General features: G+C 38.6%; 1 protein-coding gene across 1 annotated transcript in view; it reads left to right on the top strand.

Moving 5' to 3' along the window:
• Window positions 1-25,534, top strand: part of SYT10 (synaptotagmin 10) — a 37,166-nt gene extending 11,632 nt beyond the window's left edge. Inside the window, exons 2-7 of the mRNA XM_054631922.2 lie at window positions 1,803-2,160; window positions 8,171-8,735; window positions 19,726-19,846; window positions 20,183-20,354; window positions 21,852-21,981; window positions 23,055-25,534. Coding sequence (XP_054487897.2) covers window positions 1,803-2,160; window positions 8,171-8,735; window positions 19,726-19,846; window positions 20,183-20,354; window positions 21,852-21,981; window positions 23,055-23,126 — 1,418 coding nt within the window. The 3' untranslated portion in view covers window positions 23,127-25,534. The remainder of the gene's footprint in view (window positions 1-1,802; window positions 2,161-8,170; window positions 8,736-19,725; window positions 19,847-20,182; window positions 20,355-21,851; window positions 21,982-23,054) is intronic.
• The last annotated feature ends 666 nt before the right edge of the window (window positions 25,535-26,200 follow it).

Raw genomic sequence — 26,200 nt, 5'->3', positions numbered from 1 at the left:
ATGAAGAGTGGTCTGAAAGTTCAGTTTGGTTCTGTAAGTTCAGTGTTTGTTACTGAGAGATGCATTTGGATATTATATATTAACATAGAAAACATTGCAAATTTTCACCTTCAGCTCTCTATCTTCATCATTCTGCTTCATCTTTCTGTCTTCAATTCTCATAAGCACTAGTGAAGTACATTATTTTTCATGGAGCTAATCCATACCTTTATACTCACGTGAAAATCTATAAAAATATGCTCAAATTCTCTTTGCAGTTTTCCAGTGATTCAGTCTAGTAGCCTGTAGCCTGGAGTTATGGATACAATCAAGTATTAGCTGTTCAGCTGTCAAAACTTGTTGTAACAAACAGCAGCAGCCATTACTTGAGGGATATTTAAGCAGGGTTTAGTGAATAATTTTAAGGCATTTAAAGGCTGTTTTGAAAAGGAAAGGGATTTTTTTGGTTATAATATTACAGGATATTGGAAAAATCAAATGGAAGCATGTCACATAGAATAAAACTCCTAATTAGGGCTCAACTGGCAGTCCTGGTGATCCACCATCGTGTAAAACCGTGTGCGTCCATGGAATTTTGTTGCTATGAAATCTGTTCTCCTATCTCTGACCAGGCTATTGGATATTCTAAGCAGTTTTGGCAGCAAAAGTCAAACACAGGGCAGCCAGAGTAGCTCAGTGTACAGCATGATCTCTGTACAGCTTGGGGCATTTTGCTGTGTTCTCTGAAGCCAGCTGCATTTTCACAGCAGAATTTTAGATGCTGATATATCTGTGCTATCTTGGTCTGACACAGCCTTAGTCCAGAGCTGGTGATTTAACCACAGAAATCTCTTATTTATGACAGACTTTATCTTGTTCCTATTTACACCTAAATGTTGGGGTTTAAAATGTTTCTGAAGCAGTTGGCACACAGAGTCAGAAGTTTGGCAAATCTCAAAGAAATTTGTGCATCAGCCTTTAGCAGTTTAGATCTAATCTGTCTTCATGTGTACTGATAGAAAATGTTGACTGTGGCTTAACTTTTCCATCAACGTGCTCCTGGTGTTCTAAATATATGTTCTAAAGAACTAAGCATCAACAGCCTCTTACTGAAATTAAAGTTGTTGATGTTTTCAGCATCTGTGTCCTCCATCTGAGGCCAGTAAGCAAAGGGATGTGTACATTACCCATCAGGAGAAGGCTCTCTATATAGGTGCTTGCTTTCAAAACTGGAAATCTAGATTTGAGAACAGAATTCTCATGTGTTTTCTTTAAATCTCAGTGTGAATATTTGTTGTTTGATTATAATAACTTTGCTTTAGCAAACTAGGTCAATATTTCTTTCATTTACTGATCTCAACATCCTTAGCCAACAATTGCTGGGAAGTTTTGGGGTTGTTTCCTTACTACCTGAGAAGGAAAATTCCTCAGAAGAATCTCTGAGTATGTGGTGAGTGGTATACACATACTGGCCCTTGGCCAGAACAGCTAAAGGAATGTTTATGAAGCAGATATTAGAAAATAATAAAGAAATAATAGAGAAAATAATAAATTAAATAATAATAAAATGATAAAATCTTAAAGCTATGGGCTTAGATATCAAAAAGAAAAAGAAAAAAGAAAGAAAAAGAAAAAAAGAAAAAAAGAAAGGAAAAAAAGAAAAAAAAACCAACTCAACAACTCACAACCTTTAATAGGACTTTAAAGCTCTACACAGACATAAGAATAAAAATGCTTCTATCTCCTTGCCTGTGTAATTTTTAAATTTTTTTTTCTCTGCATGTTTGTCTGTCACGATGCTTTTTGTTTCTACTTCCTTGCAGATGTCTCAGTCAGTCTCTTAGCAGTGGTTGTCAGCTTCTGCGGGCTTGCCTTGCTGGTGGTCTCGCTTTTTGTCTTTTGGAAGCTGTGCTGGCCCTGCTGGAGGAGCAAACCCCTCACCTCCAGTGCCAGCAATGTCCCACAGAGCAACTCCAGCGCTCCCACTGAGGTTTTGGAGAACAGTGAGAAAAAGGAAGTCAAAGAAAATGGGAAAGCTACGACCAAGGTGCTTGAAGCAGCTCTGAAAATCAGCCACACTTCCCCTGATATCCCAGCAGAAGTGCAGAACGCGCTGAAGGAGCACCTGATCAGACACGCTCGGATGCAGAGGCAGATCACCGAGCCCACGTCCTCATCAAGGTAGGTCAGAGGCACCCCCACCTGTGGCACCTTTCCCAGGAACAAGCAGAGCAGGAACACTGCTGAAAGTTTCCAGGATTGCTGGATTATTCACAGGTTTCTTAGAAGTTTTGGGTAAAACATCGGTCATGTGAGTGTGAAGCCGCATTGTTCTTTGGACAGAATATTCTGGAACATTTAGTGTACCTTCAGTTACATAATCATTTTAACATATTAAAGTGAAATCTACATCTTCTACTACTTCGTAAAGATAGCTGTTGCCACTTTAAGCATTTCCCTTTTGGGTTTTGATTACAGAAAAACATATTTCAGTGCTTTTTTAAAGAATTGCGAGTCTAGATTTTCACAGAGATGTTTTTTATAGATCCATCAGTTGTTTCTGCAGATGAAAGTTTCCCTTTCAACCAAATGAATGATAGACTCATTGTTGATGGCACATTTCCTGAAGACATGGTTTGCTGATTATGATGGAATTAAAATTCCAGTCTAAAAATACAGATCCTTATGGACTGATCTTAAAGCTGCACAGATTCCATATAGGTCTATAATAAATGAAAACCACATTGCATTCCTTAGTGGTTTCTTTAGTATTAAAGTGGAGGACAGAAACTTTAATTTTCATCAGGTGCCACGTTATATTGAAAAACAGTGAAGATGTGCAGGGACCTATAGATTCAAATGGGATTTTCTTCAAACACTGTCAGTAAATTTAATGCATAGAAACAAACAATGAACTGCAAAGATCAAATCCTGAAATAAAAAGGGGATTGTCTTACAAGCAAAGATTGGGAAAATTAAGGCTAAAAGAGGCACCTGAAGTATTGTGTAATGCCATAAGTTACAGCACAGGTACTGTGTAGGAAGTAGCATTTTTCTCAAAGTGCTGTTTCCTAAGGAAACACATACTACCAAAAAAAAAAAAAAAAGAATCCCAAAACCAACCACATGAGAAAACCCACTAACCTCAAAGAAACAAACAAACAAAAAAGGCTCACATTCACAATAATTAGAGGCAAAAGGAGGAGAAGACACATGCTTTACACTGAGTGGGCACATACTTTGCTGGCCTCCTGGGAGCCCTACAGACAATGTTTTGCCAGCTCAGTGCACTCGTTGTGGCAGTGAGTGCTCAAGTGCTTTTTCTCAGCTATTCCAACCTCACAGACCAGCCAGCAGGAAGGCACATGAAGCTCCCAAAATGAGAGCACTCCAGCCAGAGGAGGTCTGACTGACTGGCTTTAGCAGCCCAAGCATCTCCTGAATTATGAGACTGTCCAGCTGGCTTCAAGCCACATTAGCCTGGCTGTGCCTGGTTCCTGCTACTGTATCCATCTGCTCAGAACAGGAGCCGAGCATCCAAATGCTGAGGAACATTCCCACAACACTTGGATAATTCTGAACTTTTAACTGTTGCACTAAACACAGAGGAACAAAAATTGGTACAGTTTAGCATGGCAAGCCCATTATCCAGCTCACTGCTACCTAAAAGGATATTAACTGAAAGAGTTTATCCATCAAATCCAAGTATTCAGACTGTCTGACCTCCTGAATAGACAGAAGATGTAGCTGGCTGGCAAATGGACTTGAATAGTCCCAATTGTACTGTAGGGGGAGAAAGAAGTTCCAGGGATATGTTCCAGATCTACTTCAGGCAGTGAAAATATTCTCACAGGTCTCTAGAGTGATTTGGACTGGGATCTAATTGAATACAAAATATTTGTGAAGCCAAGGACAGTTTTACATAAGTAAAGCTTCCTATCAGTACCAGTCTTTCTGCAACCTTTTAAGGGAGGTTTCTTTTTGTCTTCTCAAGATTATCAGGGTTAAATCTCCTCTGAAAGGGACAGCTCCTGTGCTTTGGATTGTCCCACCACAGCCAATCAGTAGCAGAGTGTTTGGAAATATCACCTTCTTTTAGAGTTGGGTGAAAAATTCTGCATCATTTTACAAAACATGTTTAGAATGACAGGTGCCTTAAAAATTACCCAGAAATTGTGATCTTTCTGTTTGTAAACATTTTATCTACACCCTGCCTGCCTTAAGGGAGTCCTAACAGCCCGTATTAATTGCTGCTGTCAAGAATATCATTTATGACAATGAGGCTGGACATTTAGACCAGGTTTCTGAATTATTCCTTTTTTTTTGTTTCAAGCCCAGCTGGAAACAATGTACCAGCAAAATGACTGAAATCTGGCTCTTGTTTTCTTGACTGGGGGCCTCTAAATAAAAAGGAGGCAAAGGCAGATGCAGAGGTAGCACAACTTCTCTTGCACCATTTTCAATGCAGCAATGCTTTCTTGTCCTCAGGAGTCCTGAGGGATTCAGATGCACCCTCTCCTAAATGTATTCCATTGACAAAGGGTCTGAGAGGAATGTTTGCTGCCTGGATTGTCTCCTGTGCACTCAGCTCACCTGAGATGGGGCAAATTAAAAGGTTGTAACCAGTTCTGTGATGGCTTCATGCAGCCTGATCAGCTCTTAATGAAATAAATTAATCCATGTTGAGCAATTGTAATTGAAGCATGAGGATTTTAATAAACCAATCAGAGCAACAATCAGATGTGCCTGATCACATTTTTTAGACTGTACATTAGCACAGAGACATGTTAGTATGGGGGAAATGATACCTTTCTCTTTAGTTATAACTACATATTTTTCATAGTCCCTGATAATATGAAAAGACCTGCTTTAGTCCTTGATACCAATTAACCACTACAGCAGAAGAACTGCAGCAGTGCTGCTCATTTGCAAATTTTGCTCTGTGGTTTTGAGTACCACCCTCTCCCATACTTTGTGAAAGTATTTTGCAATATAGTTTATTGCTTCTATGGAAATTATTTCTTCATTCACCTGTACTTTCCAAGAACGTGCTTTTTGCTCTTTAGTGCCAGGTGGAGAGGAACATGTTGAGCCAGTCAGTTCCCCAGAGGCATGAAGGCAGAAGTGAGGTGCTTGGGTTTGTTAAGGTTAAAGAAAAACAAACATATCTGTTGATTTTAGTGGTTGCAAGGAGAAGCTTTTGTTCTGTCTAAATACCACCAGTAATCATGCTGTTTTCTGGATTTGGGCCAAAAGATCGCTCAAATGCCAACTAGGAAAGCTAGACCCAAGTCCCCCTCATAAATCTCAAGTCATATCATAAATCAACACCCTATCCCTCCCTTTTGTCACAGATGTGGCAGTCTCACTGAGTTAGAAGCCAGCTTCATAGTGTCATTATGCCCATGAAAATACAGTTTTATATTACATTTACACGCAGATTTGCTAATACTCAAAATGCATTTGTTCTGTTATGGAAGGCAAGTCTACTGTAGGAGTGCTGCATGTAAGAGTCAGTAGAGGTTGACATACCTGGATTTGCATCTGTTGGTAGCTCTGCCACATTTTAACAACCTGGTTTTCTGACATCCTTGTATTTCATTATCACAGTCATTAATCCCTTTGTTACTGCAGAACAAAGGAAGATAAATATGTTGCCATGACAACAATGAAACATCTTAATAATTAGCAGACCAATTAGCTGTCTTGGTGAAATGCTGTGACTCAGAACAGATACTAGGCACTGTGTAATTAGGACTTTGGCTTACTAGAGCAAAAGTGCTGCTGATTCCCACAGGGAACAGCCATACAAATGCATTCTTTTACTTAGTGACATCTCACAACAATTCAGTAGAGGATCTGAAGTGCGTGAAGTCTGAAAATTTAAAAGAGAGCTCATACCTTAGAAATCATAGATTTGGGGTCTCATATTTTTTTGCTTGCATTAACTCAGGTTGTCAAAAATGCAAGAGAAGTTGAAGAAAGGAGATTTTGTCATGTACCTGTTTCTGGTCAAACTGATGTTGTATAATCAGCTTCACTGTTTCCCCTAAAAAGGCAGTTTTAGCCACTGCTGGTGCACAACAGGGTTTGAACACCATCCCCCATGGCAGGGGGAATGGAACTGGATCATCTATAAGGTCCTCTCTGACTCAAACTATTCTATGACCCCGTGCTCATCTGGGCATCTCAGCTGTACAGCTGCAGGTGTGAGGAGCACTCAGGAAGGCCTCTCTGCCCAGGTTTCCTGAGCACTGACAGAAGCAGCAGTAACACAGGTCTGCCTGGACCTCATTAGGAGTCAAAGATACTAAAAAGATGGTCCCTAAACTGCTGTCTGCTCAGGAATTTATTGCCCTGCATTTTGGGTGGAGTTCATCCCCTTCCCCATGTTTGGCACACTCATGAGATCTTGCTCTTCTTGGAGGCAAAAGCACAAGAACAGCTGTGAAACTCCCTGAGGACAATATTCTACTTTTCTGACCAGTCAGGGCCTTTTCATTCCTCACTCCATTCCAATGTGGAGATTAGACACTATGAATTCAGGGAGTTTTAACATTTAAGAGAGAAGAAAATCTTTTCACTTGTCTATCTGTAAAGAAAGAAAGGCCAAGTGTGTTACTAGAGGAGTGCAGAGCTCATCTAAATTTGACATCCAAACACCTGGGGTTTTTTGAGCTACTTCAAGTCTAGACTATGTAGCTCTCCCTGCCCTGTTCTTGTGTTGAGCTAGGAGTGCTCCCTGCACCTAGCAGGACTCAAACAGCTGAAAGGGGAAAGGTTCTTGTCTATTATTTAATAGCTGCAGATTACCCTCTTGTGTCTCTGCTCGGCTGAACTGCAGCACTTTTGTGCTTCTTGCCTTCTGCAACCTCTTCACTTACAGCAAAAATACAAATAATATCTATGAAATGAGTCCTGGTTGCTTTCAAATGGACAATTTGCATTTCTGTTTTAAAGAAAGAAACACACAGCTGTGACACCTCTTGTTTTCAGAACACAACACCACAGGGAAACCAAGCAATAAGGCAAGGCTACATGTGGCATTAATAAGCAATTGATTGCAAAAAAAGCAGAGGAAATTCTGACAATTGGATTGTTCTTTAATGGCAACTAAGTGTGCTCACAGGAGGAGGTGGTAAGCTTTGGCAGCACAGATTGTTGGGGAAGGGAAGTACCAAGGAAATGTGAAAATGCCTAAAAAATAAACTGGATAGTGTAGTCATAATGGCATCTGCTGCTGATAAATGCTGTGAAGGTTTTTGTCCAGTGTTTTTATACTACTCTAAGGTTGCATGGCACGCCAGGGGTTTGATTTCACTCTTAGTAGGAATAGCACAACTTTCCATTCAGATTCATGAGCCGAGATAAGCCCTTAAGTACGTATGTTTATGTAACATTGTATTCAGAATTGCAAGGAATTTAACATACTGTTTCTTGCTAGTGGCACAGGAATCAGCTTTCTAATACACCTCATGGCAGACCGTGAGAACAAAAGGGAAAAAAAAAAAAAGCAATGGCAGAAAATTGTTGGCAAAACTCTGAAATGCTTTGCAAGCAGAACAAAATATTCCCAGTGCTTCTGGAGAAAGCAGGCTGCGCCTCAGTGCAGCAGATACCAAGCGAGTGTATATAAAATGTGGTAGGATGGCAAAGTACTATGCTAAAAACCTCCAGACACAGCTCTGCATTTCCCTTTCAGGTGCCTTTTACAGTCATCAGTGTGAAGGCTGGTAAATATTTAATTGGAAAACCACCATGGAATGCCTCCAAAAAAGCAGAGAGTACTGATGAAAATTCTGCAAGTGCTTTTCTTTTTTTTCTTCTGTTTGACCGTACTTTACTCAGGCCCTGGCAAAGTGGGATCATGCAATGTTGGAACTGTCAACTTGTTCTGTGAAAGAACATGAATTCAGTTTCAACTGCACAGTCTGAAAGCAAAGTTATAAATATATTTATTTCGGGGACAGTGGGTGTCTCCTGGGCCAAGAAATTAATTCTGAATGATCATTTCCTCTCAAGGATGCTTGAACACTTGCAAAACACTGAAGGAGGTATGGAGAGGACTATTTTTTAGTTCTTTTAGTCTTTTCACTAATTTGTTCTTATATTTTCTGTTGAGAGATGGTCTTTTCCCAGAGATAACCATTGCTTGTTTTGTGTGTCTGTGTGTCTGTGTGTGTGTGTGCAGGCACAATTCCTTCAGGAGGCACTTGCCAAGGCAGATGCAGGTGTCCAGTGTTGATTTTAACATGGGGACAGACCCAGTTTTGCAAAGGGGAGAGACCACAACCAGCATTGGGAGAATTAAACCAGAACTCTACAAACAGAAGTCTGTGGATTCTGATGGGCAACAAGAAGATGTGAAAACATGTGGAAAACTTAACTTCACTCTCCGGTACGATTATGAGAATGAACTTCTGGCTGTCACAATTGTCAAAGCCTTAGATCTGCCTGCTAAAGACTTCACAGGAACATCCGACCCCTACGTTAAGATTTATCTGCTTCCAGATAGGAAAAAGAAGTTTCAGACACGAGTTCACAGAAAGACATTAAATCCAGTCTTTGATGAAACCTTTCAGTTCCCTGTAGCCTATGATCAACTCAGCAACAGGAAATTGCATTTCAGTGTTTATGATTTTGACAGATTTTCTAGACATGACATGATTGGGGAAGTTATTCTTGATAACCTTTTTGAAGTCTCAGATCTCTCCAGGGAAGCCAATGTATGGAAAGACATCCACTGTGCCACCACAGTAAGTAATGTTACAAAAGCATTAACATCATATTTTCATTTCTCTTTTGTAGTTTTTGGCAGTGTACCCTGTTTATCAGCAGAGTCCAATATAAAAAACATTTAAAAAGAGGAGCTGTCAATATTTTCCTTTGAGCACAGAGAATAATGCTTGGGAAGATATAAAATTTAATTACCAAAAAATCTTCTGGGAGCATGCTGTCATCTTTATGGCTCACTGTGTGTATATAAATCACATTTATTAATTAAATGCTACATCATGAAACTCATTGCTTAGCCAGAACTAATAACATTTTCCTGTTAGCAAAACACCTTGTCCTGCAAAGTGACCATCTATTAAGAAAAAGGGCCCATCCTGTCCTGGTCTTGTTAGGAAATTTTCATAGGTTAGAAACCTTGGTAAGGCAAAGAAGCTGAAAATGCTTGAAGTGTAAAACATTCTTTGCTGACTGCACTGTGCTTAGGGTCCCCAGAAGTTGTATCTGCATTGCTGATGGTTGCTAGGAAAACTCAAGAAGCAGCACAAGCAAGAAGAATTAGGAAATAGAAATTAATTTTTTTATTGTTGCAAGAAAGAAAAGGAGGTCTGTGTACAGGTGACAGGAAGAATGACAGGCTACCAGAGAACAGCAGTCTCCAGATATTGCTTTATTTACCTTGAATTGCAAACTCATCCTCCCTGATGGGGATTTGAAGGGGGAAAAAAAACCCAAACAGTTAAAATAGTGAGGTGTAGGGTGTTTTGGTTTTGATTTTGGTTTTAGTTTCTTGTCAACTAGCATGCTATTTATACAGAAGTTTTGCCATCCTTGGTTCTGTGGGTGTATCCAAACAGTGTGACTCATCCCAAGGTTTCAGCACGGGCTGGGTTTCCACATGGGGGTGAATGGAGGACAGACCAGTGCTACACATCACTGACAGAAACTTCACACTGTCCCTTCTCTGAAGCCAGAGACTTCCCATGCCTTTTTCACCAAAGGCTTTCCTGATGTTCATACCTGCTAGACAGGCCCAGGTCTGCATGATTAGAAGGACAAGGAGCACTGATATGTCCTGGCCAGTTTGAGCATGAGCTCTGTGATCCCTGAGGAAAGAGAAATATCAGAGAGTGTTGAATAGTGCAGTCAGTTTTCAAATGTGAATTCACAACAGCAGCTATTTATTTCAACTGCTCTGAACAGCCTTCAGCACACCTCCAGAAATCTGTGGATGCTTAGTTTGACCAAGCTCAGATTTAAGGCAAACTTAAGAATTGTGTTCTCACACTTGAAATTGAATCTATGTTTAAGGTCTTGGAATAATAGTCCACATAACCGTTTTTAAAAATTTCTTCTAGCTTTGATATTGTGTTTAATACCTTAGTAATTACTTAAAAGCACTGGTCACTGGCAGCAGGTGTGTCTATGAGATTTTCAACTGAGAACTAGAATGGTTTCAGCAAATAATGATCTCTGGACTGTTCATCACTGGTTTTGAGCAGATGGAAATGCCACACCAGATCAATCATGCATTTGGGGTTGACACTAATACACATATGGGTGAAAATGGTTGCTAAACTTGACACTGGATCCCGATTCAAGTTTCTTCCTCACTAAGGGTTAAGGTTAAAGCATGCAGTTTTTGTGCCCAACTCATTCTGCTGCTGTTTTCCTCTGTGTCAAGCTTAAAAGAAAGCATGAGGTTTTTGGATTTCAGCCTTTCAGTCAGTATAGTTTAAAGTGCTGCTTGTGTATGAAAAGGTTGTCTCCACTTAAACCATCAACAATGGGCACATAAAATCGAGGTATCTTCTAGTGCTGAGTAACCTCATTATCTTTCACAAACCTTACCCTATTCTCAGAAAATTATGTAAGAAATTGGCAATTGATTTTTTTTTCCTGGAAAAATTAAGCCTTCCCAGAAGTTGTCCAGTAACTGTGTGTGCAATGTGCTGCCTTGTGTTTTACTTGAGCTGTTCCATGAAATCGGAATACAGGCTTCTAGTTTTGTCATTTCAGAAACTCTAAGTTGAGAGAGCAAAACCTTCAAAGGAATAAACACTGTGTGAGATGTTAATCAGTGAGGACTCACTGTCTTAAACACCAGATATAAAGTTTACCAAAGTCACTAACTAGCAGTTAAATGACTAGTGTTGGCCAGAGTCAACTGAACTTTGATAAACCTTGAAAAAGAAAGATCCAGCTGGTTCTACAACTGGTGCAAAATCATTCTAATCCAAGCAAATGTGCTTTGGTGTTCATAAAGAATCCTTGCAAGTCAAGCAGGCTGTGTGATTGGAGAAGGCCATCCCCACCCACTAGAGCCCAGGAACCAAGATGCCATTCTGCAAATGTATTTCTCTCATGCTTTTTACTTCTTCACCTTTGCTCTGTTTTGTTGTATGTTCTGAGAAGCTTTTTGTCTCTGTTCAGACGTGATTCATACACCCAGTGGTCTGCTCGTGCTGTTGCTAAATGATAGATGTGGAAAATAATAGAAGTCATAGATCAAAGAATTAGTCCAAAACTTAAAAAAAAAACAATGGAAGCAGCCTCTCCTCAGCTGTGAATCTTTTACATCTCTTCCACAGTCAAGAATTTTCTACTCAGAAGTTAAAATGAGGGTAAAAAAAATTCCTATTACCAGTGTGAAAAGAATCTATTCTTATGACACCAAACTGCAGTCTTCAACACTACTAGAGAGCTTTACCAAAAAGATGAATTGCAACATTCTGCCTATGAAGGAAATTGCTACAGGAGATCAGGAGATTCTTTGTTATGCAACAACTTTTTGTCAGTAGCTAACATAATTCTAAAAAGGTTTCTTGTCCAACCATAAGGAGTTTTTATTTGGTACAGGAAATACAGTCTGGGAAAATCAGACTGAATGGTTGCATTGAGTCCTTTTGGCTCTAAACCCAATGCCTCTGTGTGAATCTACAGTTTTAATACACTTTATTTGCTCCTAAAAAGAATTTGAAATTATTCTATGGAAGTGCAGGATTGGCCCCCACACACACACTCATTTTTATTCTCATTGTTTTCAGATGCTGATATTTATTCACATTTTGTAGTTTGGGTTTTTGCCTTCATTTCTTCATTCATACCATTGTTTCTCTGTTGTATTTCTGTGTTGTTGTTTCTATGTTGAAAACATGTTTTATAATATGTAACATGTACCTGTTTTAAGTGCTAAAGTATATTCCTTTCTTAAAGTTAGTGTATTAATGTAAATTTAGAGCAAAATCAGTAGTGTAGGAAAAGTATCTTAGATATCTGGTATATCCCCAGATTTTGCTTGAATAGGTGATCGAATTTGCAATTAATAATCCATCATTTGCTTTTGTTCATCTGATTAATTAAAAAAAAAGCTTTGGACTACCTGTGAAGGTTGTTCATGATATTGTGAAGGTTGTTCATGATATTGGAATACTGTAATTCTCACTACACTTGAGAAAATTAATTCATTACATTAGAGGCAAACAAATAATTTCAAATGGATTGTTTAATCAAAACATGAGAGTTCTCTTTGTGTCAAGTGCTTGAAAGTTTTGCATACATTTCTGAGGTTTTGTTACTATCAAAATATACTGCATACTTTAAAAAAAGTAAACTCTATTTGGAATTGCTAACAAGCACTTCTAATATTCAGTGTCTTAAAATTTTCTAGGCAAGAAGTCCACTGCTTGGGATCCAACAATTTCTGCATGTAAACGTTTATTGAGTTACAATAATACTTTTAAAAATTATCACTGCTTTGGAAACTTTCTCTAATGCTGTTGCCTAAAAAAATTGGCAAGTGACTGTCAGAAAGCTTTTTTTTTTTTTCTGAAGGTATCCTGTGAAGTCTGTTAGAGTAACCAATTATAGGAAAAAAAAATAAAGCTCAGAATTTAGAGGAAAGCCATTCCCATTTCCAACAGTGGTAGTCTCTTAGGGATCTTAGTCATCAAATTGTCATGTACTTGTACCCTCTTGAATTATCTCACGTAGACAGATGGAACTAGATTATTATTTAGTTCTCCAACACCAGGCATTTCAGTGCTGCAGTTTGCTCATTTGTGAAGTGGAATGTAAAAGCAGATTTTGTAAGGACACAGTCTTCATGTGATGTCCGTGGTGCACAACTGCTGTTTCCAAAGCAATTGGAATATAATTATTAGCATCTTTGGGAAAGACAGAAGTGCTTAAATGCATATATTTTTAAATAAGTAGGACAGTAACATTTGTCTCAGTTAATTTATATCAAACTTCTGCCAGAGTAGGGAATAACACAGGTAATTCTGCTGGCTGCTGGCCTCTCTTATAGAAATAGATTCTTCTGATTTCCTCATCAAACAAGAACAAAACCTACATCTGAATTTCACCCAGAGCATAATCTTTGCTTTGTTTTCTCCATCTCCCCTGCTTTGTAAGTGGGCAAAGCTTTTTCCTGAGTAAGGCAGTTGTGGCAGAGAGCTGGCAGAGGTGTTTTTTGTAGCCCAGCCTTGAGGCCACATTTTAAGGACTGTCCTGTTTCCTTTTGTTCAAAGAGCAGCTCTATGAGGAAAAGATTTATCACCAGCAATGTGGTGGGCCAAGCCCTACAGCTACCCATCTTCCTCAGAATGCACTTAGACCTATGAATATCTCTGGAAATGCACCTGAAAGGTTCAACAGAACCTTAAACAGGTTCCTAAAAGTCCTTAAAGAACCTTAAAGACTCGGGGCTTGTCAGTGTAGGAACATTGATCATTTCTGCAAATGGGAAGAGCCCCTTCTAAGCCAAGAACTGCTGGCACTTGCATTTCTGCTCAGGGCCAGTGATAAAAGGGATCCGTGTGACCAATGCTGCTGCTGAGCAGCTGAGAGAATACTCTGGATCACTCTTCAAACCTTTTGGATACCTTAATTTAAACCTTTTGGAGACTTTAATTTATGTTTGGAACTGCTTTAGGTCTGGTTGATAACTAGAAAAGGCAATGGAGAAATGGTGGATTTCTGTCCAGTTACTGAAGGCCGGGACAGTTTCTATTATTATTATTTAATGTTTCTTTTCATTTGAAATGACAAATTATTTTAATATTTTGATTTTCTAAAGGCAAACCGCTACTTTCACTCTACCCTAAAAGTAATAAATATTAGGTGAATGAAGGGCATGGTTTCCTCAAGGGACTTTTATATCTCTGCATCCAGCCAGTGCTGTGGCAGCTGCAGGTGCATGACTTGTCTGACCTGCTGTGTCCTGAGAGCTCTCTGAGTTTCTCACTGCAAAGCCTCTTTGCAGACATTGCACTGCAGCTCCAGAAAAGCATCTTTCTACGGGGGGCTACAGACAATTTGGTTCATTCTCCTGTCACTGTTGGTTCACAGAAGCAGCTCTGATCTCAGCTGTTCTGAGGCAGGAATAGGCAACGCCCCGGTGCACCAGACAGATGGTTCTGTACAGAGGGAGCAGCACAAGGAGCACCCAGGAGGATTCCAGGGCATTCTGCAGCCTCAAGGAATTCTGCCTCTGCCATCAGGGCTGCAACCAGCCACAGAGCTTACCCAGAGCAACCAGGGTGACAGGCTCAGCCAAGCATCAGCCCCCCACCAACAGAGGACACGGTCATTATAGAGCAACAGGCCCCACTGCTTCCATACTGTCTTCCACAGAGGCAAGAACAAACACAAACTTAATTGATTCATTTCCCAGGGCAACAGCTCAATCAGGAGCTGGTGCTGAGAGGAAGGAAAGAGCTGGGTTTGATATGCAAAGAATAACAGGAGACGAAAATAAATATTAGCGGTGGGGACAAGGTTTCCAAAGGAAAATCCCCTCGAGAGGTGGTAGAATTAGCTCTGCAGTCTGAGCCTCACAGAACTTTTAATAATTTCTGTGATAGCAAGGGTACCATCAGATTCCAAATGCATAAATGAGAAAACAGACTGGTAGATTTTTCTTCTGTTCTATACCATCATCCTTTGAACTCTTGCTATATGCCTCAAAAGAAGGAATACCTTAATACATTCTTAGTTAATTTTCTCAAGGGGCAGTTCTTCTTTCTCCATCCATCCAACTCCCAACATTCATTGTTATATTTTATCCCTGATTCTTGAAGCTTAGTGTCAGTAGTTTTTATTGGAAAACATAAATATCTATTATATGTTTCTAAACAGAGAAAGAAAAATCTGTGCTATGGGGGAATTATATTCCTGCAGTATTTGAGTAATCCAAAGGTCTCACTCTGCCAACACATTTTTCTTCAAATTTACATGCCATATAGAAGGACAATTTTCAGTGTTACTAAAGGAAACAGCTAAAAGTCTAGAAAAGCAAATGCTTGAATACCTTCTCAGGTAGCTAGAAAATTACTATTATTTATTATGATGGCTTGCTCAAAATATAGCAGGAAAACTGAGAATGAAATTTGCAATTAATTTGGTCAGAAATCAAGTACAAATGGAATTCATGCTGCCATTAGTATTTTTGCTGTGCTACTCATACATGCAGTCTTTAAAACATCATTCTAATTACAATTAATAGGAAAGTAGTTCCAGACATTAAAATTGAGATTAAGAACTGAAATTCTTACTGTGGATTATGATAATATGAATGATAAAGTAGCAACAAGTAGTTTTTTGAGGGAATCTAATTTGTACTGCACTACTAATTATGCAGATACTTGTTATTTTAACCATGGAAATCAATGACAGACTAGTAACAACAAAATCATGTAAATTTTCCAGTTCCAGTAGCATTTACATAGTTCATGTAAGAATACAGAGCAAGTTGCTGTTTTAAGATTTTGTTTGAATTTCAAAGCTTGAAAAACTAATGGAAAAGAAGAGGAAACAAACATCAGTGAAAAAAATGGTCTGAAGTTCCCTTGTGACTCAGTAATGACACCTTTTTTCATAAATCAGGTCCCTATAAGCTTTTCACCCCTGCTGTCATAGTTAAGATGTTGGCATAGAGGAGGGAGACTGTGAAAGTTATTAGACTATCAGCATAGGGAATAAACAGTTTTCCTGTTCAGAGTTATGGGGGTTGATACCTGAGTAGAACCACCCTGAACATGGAAGGATCTATAGCCACCTTCCCCACTGAACTTGTGGGGGTTCCTAGTTAAAAGTTGTCTCTTTTATTGAATTTTATGGAGACTACTGAGAAAATTAATTGGCAGCAAAGCTTTTTCCAGCAACAGCAGTTCAAAAACCTCATTCAGTTTAATTGATGCTCCCCTACAAGTTCTCCAAACTTCTCTTCATATCCCTTCCCTTTTATCCATATTGTGAGTGGGGAGCACAGCCTCTGTAGAAATGCTGCAATTTTTACAGGCATATGTGTGGAAATGAGAGCACTGGTGTCCATTGGGTATGGTAACAAATAGAATAGAATAAGAATTTTTTTATTTCTGACTGTGCCAACTCCTGGACTAATTTCCCAGGAGCCCATAAAGCACAGAATGTGGACAGATCCTAATGGAAGTAATGGAAAAATATTATTAGCACATTCATTCACGTGGTTACTAATGTGGGATGAGAATTATGCTAATTTTAAAAATCTGCATTCTGTAGCTCAAAACCCACAAAGTTCATCAGAATAACTGATATGTGCATGTCAGACCATTTTTTTTCTTTGCTTTATTTTGTTCTAGACCCACCATACCAGAAAATGGATGGGGTAGAGGTGAAAGGGTAGTTTTGAAAGTAGTTGAAGCTGGTAGAGTGCTGGGCAGTTTCAGGTCCTTAGTGCTGTGTGGTGGCTGGTGGGTACAGAAGGGAAATATTTCACAGGGAAATAAGTGAAGGACAGATATGAGGTGTCAACAGAAGCTTCCATTTGCATAAGTGCAGCTATGCTGGATGCTGGTTTTTCTGTACCTGCTATTGGAAGCCAGTGGGAGGCAATCATTACAAGAATCCATAAAGCTAGCTGTTAATTGAAACCCAAATTCAGTTCAAGAAGAAAAAAAAAAAAAACAAAATAGGTCTATGAAAGAGATGAAGTGTCATGGGACTTAAGTCATGTGCAATTTTCATAAAATATGTGATATATGTAAGGCAATTTGAGGATTATTTTAAAATATGCACAAATCACAACCACTGGATTGTGTCTTGTGAGTTGTGTTTTGTTTGAGGCACACTGTGATGCAGATGTGGTTGTTGGGGGCAGTCTGTGCCTTGATTTTTCAGGTTTGCTTGTACTGAAGGGCTCCTGTCAGACTACTACTGTCAACTTAATTATCTAGTGAATTATAAAGTGAAAAAACACATCAATTTTCCATAGCATTGAGATTCTAAATTAAATTGAATGCTATATTTAAATCTCAACTAAAATTAATAATGTTTAAGGATCCAGGGAATCTTAAAATGCTACTCACGATAATCAATGTGATTAACAAAGACTGTCATGAGAAGTTTAAAAAAAACCAAAACAAAACAAAGAGTTACTATGTATATAATCTAGGTCTGAATCTCTGTTTTCAGCTCTGAATTTATGAATCTCTAGTGCTCAAATTAACAATAAAAGTGTGTGTATGAAAATGAAGATACCTCAGACATTTTTTGCAATACCCAGTTTCTTATACTATAATTATATAGGTATCATTTTAATCTTAATTCTTCCAAAGAACATTTAGAACTTCACACAGTCACACTCCTGTATGAAAAAAAAAGATCGCCAGTCTTGGCAGATCCTCAGAGCAGAAACTGCTTTTCTCTTCCCCTCAAAAATTCAGAGTAACAACAGAGTGAGTTTGGCAAGCATTTTGAGCAATGCTTCTTTTAAAGTATTTTAAAATATTGGTACATAGTCTGTATTCTTCTTTATCAGCTGAGTTCACACAAACCTTTGAGTGTCTACCCAATTCCTCTTCAAAAAGAAATAATAGAACACTCAAGTTCATACTCCCATCTTCAAAAATTATTTTTTTCTCTATTCACCTACACAAGCCATCCCTCTAAAGAAGAAAAAATTAGATCTTTTTTTGAGCTACCCATGGTGTTTCATGATCCAACCCATCACTTTTGTCTACACAGACCTGAGGTAACTTTGAAGCACTAAAACTCAGGGAACTCTATTTTCTTTTCAAACAAAAGAGCGAGATCTGTTTGAGAAACAACCATCAGACTCTAAACTCAGAGAGCAATGCCAGTAGGAGAAGATCTGCTTGAAACTGTGTTCAGATATGTCAGAACCGTAAAATTTAACACATCACTTGCCACTGTAACAAATGAGTGGAAATAATTGCCATTCAGTTGTTCAAGTTTTATTTGTTTTCTGAAATAGAAAATTGGGTTTGGTAATTTAGTCTCTGGCACAAAATTCTGCATTTTTTGTGACAAAAAAGGAGAGGTCAAATAGCTGTATTTGTCATGTGTGAACTGAATGAGCCCAATTATTTTGAAATTCTGGGAAATCTGAAATTCTGACAAGCATGAAATTTGCCCACAGTTCATGTTCACATGCTTATCAAACTAGTAATTGTCAAAACAAAATCCCAGCAAAATGACAACTTGTGAATTGACCAACCTGCACAAAAGTCAATATTTTATTACCACTGCAACACAGACTTTAAAGCTATTCCAAAACTGTATTCTTCACTCTAGTCTGCAATGCAGGGGAAAAAAACAATAACAAAACAAAATACAAAAACCTCACACCCTGAAGCATGTGATTAAGTTCATCTTTACTCAAGAAAGATGTGAAATACTTGTTTCAATTTAGACAGAGTATTAGCCTGAAGGAAGTCAATAAAACTGTTCACAGCAGCTGAAGAATGTGAACAAGAAGCCCAGTCTTGTCTTGTAACAGTAAACAATATATTTGTCATCTACACAGCAATCATTATTTTAATATGTTTCATTTAAAAATATATTATGTTTGCTTTCTGATGCTAGAACAGCTGTACAGTAAATCCAGCAGCGCTCAAACAAATTTGTGCTCTCAGGGTAACTGTAGGTTAGACAGATAAAATACTGAAGCTGAGATGTTAAAAATAAGATTTTTAGTATTAGTCCAAAAATAAAAGTCCTTTGAGATCACAGGAGCATGCTTGAGAGTGGCTGCCTTACAGAGTGGCTTTCTTACATGCCCATACCATATATCATATGATTTTGCCCTTACAAACTCATATCCTAAGTTCTTAATGTGCAATTTTTTGGAGGGTCGGGAGGTAGGTGTAGTTAAAATTTAGAACAGGAAAAATTTAGAACATAGCAAACATCTCAAAACTTAAACTTTTGCAGTGCTAGGATAATTGTATAACTGAGAAACTCCCTCCCTTGGGTTACACACCTCAAGTCTTGTAGCATCTAAACTGTACGGCAACATCTTATTTCATAAGCACTTAGCACATGGTCCTGATATAGAAACTGTTATTAAAATTTATATGGAACCTATCCCTCCTTCTGAGTATATTATCCTCCAAAAAGTTGTTGTTGAGCCAGAAAAGCTGTAGGTGCTACTCCTTTACTTTGCTTTTCTTCTGAAGCAGAACAACCTCAAAGCACATTGAGAGCAGTAAAGAGAGCAACTTTTACGAGCATGTTCTTCTTTTTGAAGCACTTTGACAGGACTAGCTTTTTATACACATACCTGTGCAGAAATTATTCTCCTACCTAAATTCCAGTGTCTAAAGGACATATAAATGTGCATGACCTAAATATTCCATCAGATTTCTTTCTATATGGGCTGATGGACTATGAGTGTTTTCAAGAGCAGAACTCGACATTCTATTTTCAGGACCTTTTCATTTGTGTGAATTCAACACAAAGATATCAGGAATCCAGAAAGTTTTTTCTCTGATTTTGTTTTAATTTCCCAGTTTAGTAATTGAAGATCTCATCTCTAAACTATTATTTTGGTGTTACTCCTCCTGTACTTTACAGAAATAATTTTTGAAAATTGCTTGTGGCTTCTTAAGAAGCATCTGAGGCTGCAAAAGAAGCCTCTCTCCATGTTAAAAAAAATATTACAGTTGTGCATGATCTGAACTGAATTTGGGTAGCATGATCGGGTTTCTAATAATTGCTATTCTTTTTCAGGAAAGCATAGATTTGGGTGAGATCATGTTTTCCCTTTGTTATTTGCCTACTGCTGGGAGAATGACTTTGACAGTCATCAAATGTCGGAATCTCAAAGCAATGGATATAACTGGTGCATCAGGTGAATCTACTTCTTCTAAAAAAGGCAGAGGCTGTTCAGGAAGGGGATGAGTAAGAGCTCCTTGGGTTTTGTGTGTCTAACATGGCTGGGGGATGGATGTGGCAGAGAATGAATACAGACCCTGTTTAGATGGACTGGCAGCCAGTGTGTCTGTTCGGAATGGCCATACCTTTCCTTTGCACTTACAGCATGATGAAAGCAGTGTTTTCCAGGGTCACTCAAATCTTTGCAACCTTTTACCTTAGCAGTACAGCATTCCAACCACAAGTGTTGTTCTTATGCTACCATTTGAATGGCTTTGAGTCCTAATGCATGAACTGATTATCTGTTACTCAGATCCATACGTCAAAGTGTCGCTGATGTGCGAGGGACGGAGGCTGAAAAAGAGGAAAACAACCACCAAGAAGAACACACTGAATCCTGTTTATAATGAGGCCATCATCTTTGATATCCCTCCAGAGAATGTGGACCAGGTCAGCCTCTCCATTGCAGTGATGGATTATGACAGGTAAGCACAGTTCTCTTTCTGACCAGAGACAGCTCCTGATCACTGCAAGCGACTGCTTTCTGCCTTGACCTTACGAGCAGCTTCAGCATCACAAAAGATAAAGCCCTGGGGCCTTTTCATGAAGAAGTTTAAAGCTTCCACACCTTTTAAAGCACATGGCTTTTTATCTGTGTCTTAAATGACTGAGATGAGGAAGAAATATGGCTCAATTTTCTTCCAGGCCACTACGCCTGACATACATTCCTGTCCATTTCTGGGGGCTGGACTATGTCCTAACTTTATAAATCAGGTATGTCTTCTAGCCTAAAAAAGTCCCTCACACCTCTATTTTCTATTTAAATGGCAGGTGTGTGAAAGTAAAGAAAATTTCAATGAATAAAAAGGAATTAAATGCTAATTATGTCATTGAACTAAGTCATTAATTATCTCTTTGATTGATTCAGTAAAATAACCTTTCAATGTGTAACCTTCAATATGGAACCTTTGGGTTCCGCCCTCACTGATAACATGTCTTAGGCTGATTATCTATGGTTTCACTGAGAACTGACAGGAAAAGACTCTTGTTTAGAGTGGCTCAAGGACTGCAGGTTGATCAAGACTGTGACTGACAGAATCCTGCCCAAGCCAAGTCTGCTTCATTCAAGTGCTATTAGTAATGAGCTCCTGAGATTGCAAGGCAAATAAACAGCGAAAGTCCAATTTAGTAACATCACCCTTCAGATTGTTTTCCCTTGCCATCAGATTTCTGGTTGTTCTCCAAGTTCTGCCAGGAAGACTTTCTCACTCAGATGTGAGAGTGGCACCATGGTGCCATTAGCAGGGAAGGAGCAGAGCAGCTTGCACACTTCCAGTCCTCCTCAGCTCCTCCCTTCCCAGCACTTGCTAAGGGGAAATTGGAAAGCATTATTCTAAGGTACACAGAGTCAAGGTACAGAAAATTACTTTCTGGTGTTCCTCAACCAGTTTACGGCACTGTGAGGAGCACAAAGTATTAAGGTATAGCCTATTACAACTATGACTCTTACCTTTCACATTTTTGACTGAACTTCCAAAGATCACAACAGCTGGAGCTAAGAAATAGTTTATGAAATTATGTCTGAAGCATTTGCAGCAGAAAATGTATTCCCCACCATTTTCCTTCACCTTCCTCTCACACAAAATTCAAGTATGTTTTCCTTCAGATAACTTTGTGTATTATGATCCTTTTCTGTCCTTGTGTCTTTTGGGTTGTAACCTTTTAATGGCAAGGATTATGTTTTCATTGCTATTTTTATAGCTGCTAGAAACACTCTGGTCGTGGCTGGAGGTTTTTGATGTTACCATTACAGAATTTAATATTTCTATACTACCATTACAAGTAATATCTGTAATAAATGATGCGAAAACTTTGGTCATGTATTCTGTGCCACACTAAGCCAGTAAAGAGGATTGTATATCAGATGTTATTAAAACTATTTTTTATTAAAAATAAATTCTTTCTCACTCTGCAATTCTCAGAGTAGGGCACAATGAGGTCATTGGAGTGTGCCGGACAGGAATTGACGCCGAAGGCCTTGGCAGAGATCACTGGAATGAAATGTTGGCTTACCCACGTAAACCAATAACTCACTGGCACCCACTAGTAGAGGTAAGAAGTAGCAAAATTTTCTCCTTGATGTTGAATGGCTCTGCCCCTCACATTTATGGGCTTCTGGGAATCATGAAAATCAGTGCAGCACCTATAGAGCAGGTAGAAGATCATTAGCACAGCCTAAATCTAGTTGTATGGGTTTATCTATCATTTAAAAGGGCCATTTCAACACTTTCCATGATGCTTTGATGGCATTGTAAGATTACATTTAGGCATTTTAAATTCCCAGAGATAAAGAGCTTACAGCTACTTAGAAGAGATCATTTGCAAAAATTTCAAAAGCAATCATTTCCTATTCAAAAATCTTTAGCATAAGCTGCTGTTGCTAAAACATTAATCTGTAACTGGCCTGCAAATTAGGCTAAATTGTGGCAACATACCAGCAGCTCCCTCCAGAGTTATTCAACAGATGCTTACTGGAAGCTTTTTCAAATGTAGAGGTGATTATATCTACAAGTCTCTGGGCTTGGACTCCCTCTGTGATCTGCTGTGGCCACACATTGCTGGTGTTCTGTACACAAAAATCCTCACAGCTCTGGACTCAGAAAAACACATATTGAAGCCTTAGGAAGCAGCAGGGCACAGAGGCACTGTTTAGCCCATCACAAAAGCAATCTGTAGAAAAATGATTTGCTGCCTGAGGCCATGTGATTCCCCCACTCTGTAGCACATGTCTGCACAACATCTCCTGTGAGAGGTAGCAAAAGCATAATATTAAGGCTTCAGTAAATCACCAAGAGTGTGAGGGCAAGGAAACTGAGTCAAGGAAGTGTCTTTTAGAGGTTCATGGCTCTGTCTAGTCTATGTAAGTTAGGAGACAGAGGTGCCACTCTGTTGGTGAAATAAATCCATTCCTGTGAAACGAGTCAGAGCATTTTTAGAAGGTCACTTCAGAAATTTTCTTGCCATTATTGGTTCTGCTGGAGACTTTGGCACCAGAGACTTTGATCCAGAGACTAGAAAGGGTCTGGATGTGATCTGGATTCTTTTCTGAGTCTCTCATCCTCTGAAATGAGTGTGATGCACAGCCAGATGTGATAGCGTCTGTAAAAATAACACTTTTCTTGCAGCTACCTGGCCGAGCAACCAGTTTTGACAGCCAGGGATCCTGTTCCTCACCCAAACCACCGCTTACGCCCTAGGAGCCAGAATGGATCCATCCTGCTCAGCGTCCAAAGCTCCCCCCTAGCTCACATCTACATCAACAGAAGGTTTGCATTCTGCAGATGAACTGTATCCATATTTTTTTTTATCAAAATGCATCTTTCCTGTTCTAAGTCTTATATGATAACTCATAATAATTTGTTAAAGCGTGAATGAAGTTGACTCAAGTCAAATATAACCCTTCCTTGTGCAAATTCATTCACCTGTTTTTATCTCTGGCATGTATCCAGGATCGTATTCAAGCAGTGGTTTGATGGGGCCTGTATCTTTTCAGAGGCAAAGAAACCAGAAAAAAAGATCCCTTAAATAATTCAAAACTACTGCACCTTTTAACACCTAATTCTTTTGAGGGAGAGCAAATAGTCATACACAGTTCATGCAGTAAATGCCTTCTAAATTGCACTAAATTCTCTGTGACTTTGCAAGACAGCACTTTGAACTGGATGTTGCATGAAAAAAAACAATTGTTGTCATGTTTTGAGTAGCTGGAAAATCAGTTCATTCCTTGGGCAGGGAGGAAGGGCTGATTTAAAGCCCACTGGAGGCAATGAGGCAGCTCTATTGACCTCAGTGGGTTTTAGTCCAGCCCTTCTGAAACAGGTATGAGAACTGGATCTATGCAGTTATAACCTTCCAGCACTCATGATGACAGCTGCATCTCTACACAAGTCAAACTGCAGAGGAGAGAATGCTCAGACGTAAAGGAATTGATTTAATGTGATTTTTCTCTTCACAAAATTGACCAAATATTGCAGTTACCCACAGCATTTCTGTGATTCTTGATTTAATGTGACAGACTTAGATTTCTTTGAAGTTATTTTGACTGAGTGCACAGCACACATGGAATTTAGTTTCTGGTTGCTGGCTGGATGCCTCTAGACACATATGCTAAATATGAATTTGAGATGTGTTTTCTGTCAGTCTATGGAGAGACAAATCGAAATGTGACTATTTTACAAGCAAGTAAACTCATTTATTAAAATACACAGTGACAGCAAATGCAAAAATCTATTTGCTGTAGTCAGACACATTAAAAACTAGAAGAGAACTACATATTATTTTGTGGATTTATCTCCAAACACTGCAGTTTACCTCAATCAGATAAATCCAATAATTACTTTCTTTTTTCTTTTCTTTCTTTCTGTGAAGAGTGTAGCACAGACAGCATGATTGGGTCTGAGATTTTGAAAGCTGGACTATAATTAGAAAAAGTTAGGAGGTGGCACTTTTTGTACCTTTGCAATATATATTAAAAAAAACCAGAGGAGACAGTGTTTTCCAAAAAAAGCATTTTTACAGAAGTGTCATGCAGGAGAAAAATGACACAGGAAGATTGATTTATGCTAATGAAAGAAATTTTGAGAATTCATCTGGATTGAAGGGAAAAGGTCATTTTGGCAGACTTCTGAAGAACCATTTTGAGTTGGTTTAGCCTGGCTGACACAAAATATGTTCCTGAAGATCCAGTCCCTCCATGCCACTGAGTGATCTCTAAGACAGACAAAAATACCTTTAAGTGTCTTAAACTGCTCCAGAAAAGCTAGCAGGGCTGGTCCTAACATTACAGAAGTATCTGAGTCAAAAAAGGAGACACTTTTATACCTTGCCTCCTGTGCCTATGAACACAGCAAGCAAGCAAATACATACAAAAATCAATCTCTCAGACAGTCTTTACAAATAAGGGAAAAAAAAGAAAATAAAAGAAAGAAAAAAGGGAAAAAAGCAAAGGCTCCAGCCCAAGTTTTTGAATGTCTGTTTAAGGTTGTTATTCATGGCCTCTAGGCAGAAATGGTTTCTCCCAGAGAGGATTGGTAATGCTGAACTCTGATCCTCCCTGCTTAAGATTGTATTTTCATCACCATAAATACAGAGCAGCCTTGCAGAATTTCATACCTCCTTTTGCTCTGGATGAGTAATTTTTTTAATAGGAGAACAAACTCTCCTCTGTGAGGTTTTTTCCCCTCCCATCGTTGCTATCCTAACAAAATTCTGTGGCCTAAATAATTTTCAACATGATTCTGCAAGGCTGATATAGAAACAGATATATATGTATATATATATATGGACATTGAAAAACTATTTTATGTATACATTTACCTTAATATAAATTATATCAACAGTGGCCTTTGTGGCCTAGGGAATACTTTTTGTAATGTGGTACTGTAACAGTTAATTAAATATTCTTTGCACTTTTTTGCACCTAATATTCAAAAAGCAAACAAATTCATGATCAAATGTAGCATAAATGTTCAGCAATGAGCAACATCTTTTTATCTATTTTACTGTTCTCTGAGTATCCTGTGTGTTTCATCATAGGTAATAAGGTATTTCAAGATTCATTTTCTTAAATTTTAATTGTTGTCAAATACCAAAGGCTCGGCTTGTGCCCCCTTGTTGTGTTATTTTTGGTATTGTTAATAACAATAGTGAATGACTTCTGTGTCTAAACCTGATTGATGGGTGCTCTGCATCTAGGAGAAATCAGGCTGCAAAATCATCTGGACATCTAGCTTCAAAGAGGATCTCTTAAGTATTTATCTTTATTCCCTTAGCAGTGATTAATAGAATTAGTAAAAAAGATTTCTTTTTCTCCATTGTTTCCTTAGCCATCTCAAAAGACAGGATATGTATTTAGCATAATCCATCCATTGGCTTTAGAGCCTGGTTCACAAGTTACTCCCAGTGACATCACAAAAGCACCAAGGAAGAGCTTAGCACAGTTTAAGTCAAGGAATATGTTGCTTGATGCATATCTTTATAAAGGAATTCTAAATATTTTAATTTGAAAAATTGGAGAGGTTGGAAGATCTCTCTCCCATCCTGATGGTTTTTTTCTGCTTTTCCACATTTCTCCCATATCCCGTGCATGACCCTAATTTGGGAAAAAAACCAAATGTGGCAAAAAGCTGGTTTAAAATATATTGTAGTACTTTTACAACAGCTAGAAAATCTTCCTTTCCTAAAGGCCTACGTTATTTTGCTTGAAGCTGTTTACTGGAAACAGCACCAGTACTTAAGAATTGTATTTATTGCATGGCCTGGCTTTCTTTAT

This window comes from Agelaius phoeniceus, chromosome 5 (genome assembly GCF_051311805.1).
Source record: "Agelaius phoeniceus isolate bAgePho1 chromosome 5, bAgePho1.hap1, whole genome shotgun sequence".
Lineage (NCBI taxonomy): Eukaryota > Metazoa > Chordata > Aves > Passeriformes > Icteridae > Agelaius > Agelaius phoeniceus.
The sequence above is the reverse complement of the archived record's forward strand: the minus strand, read 5'-3'. Positions and strand labels throughout refer to the sequence as shown.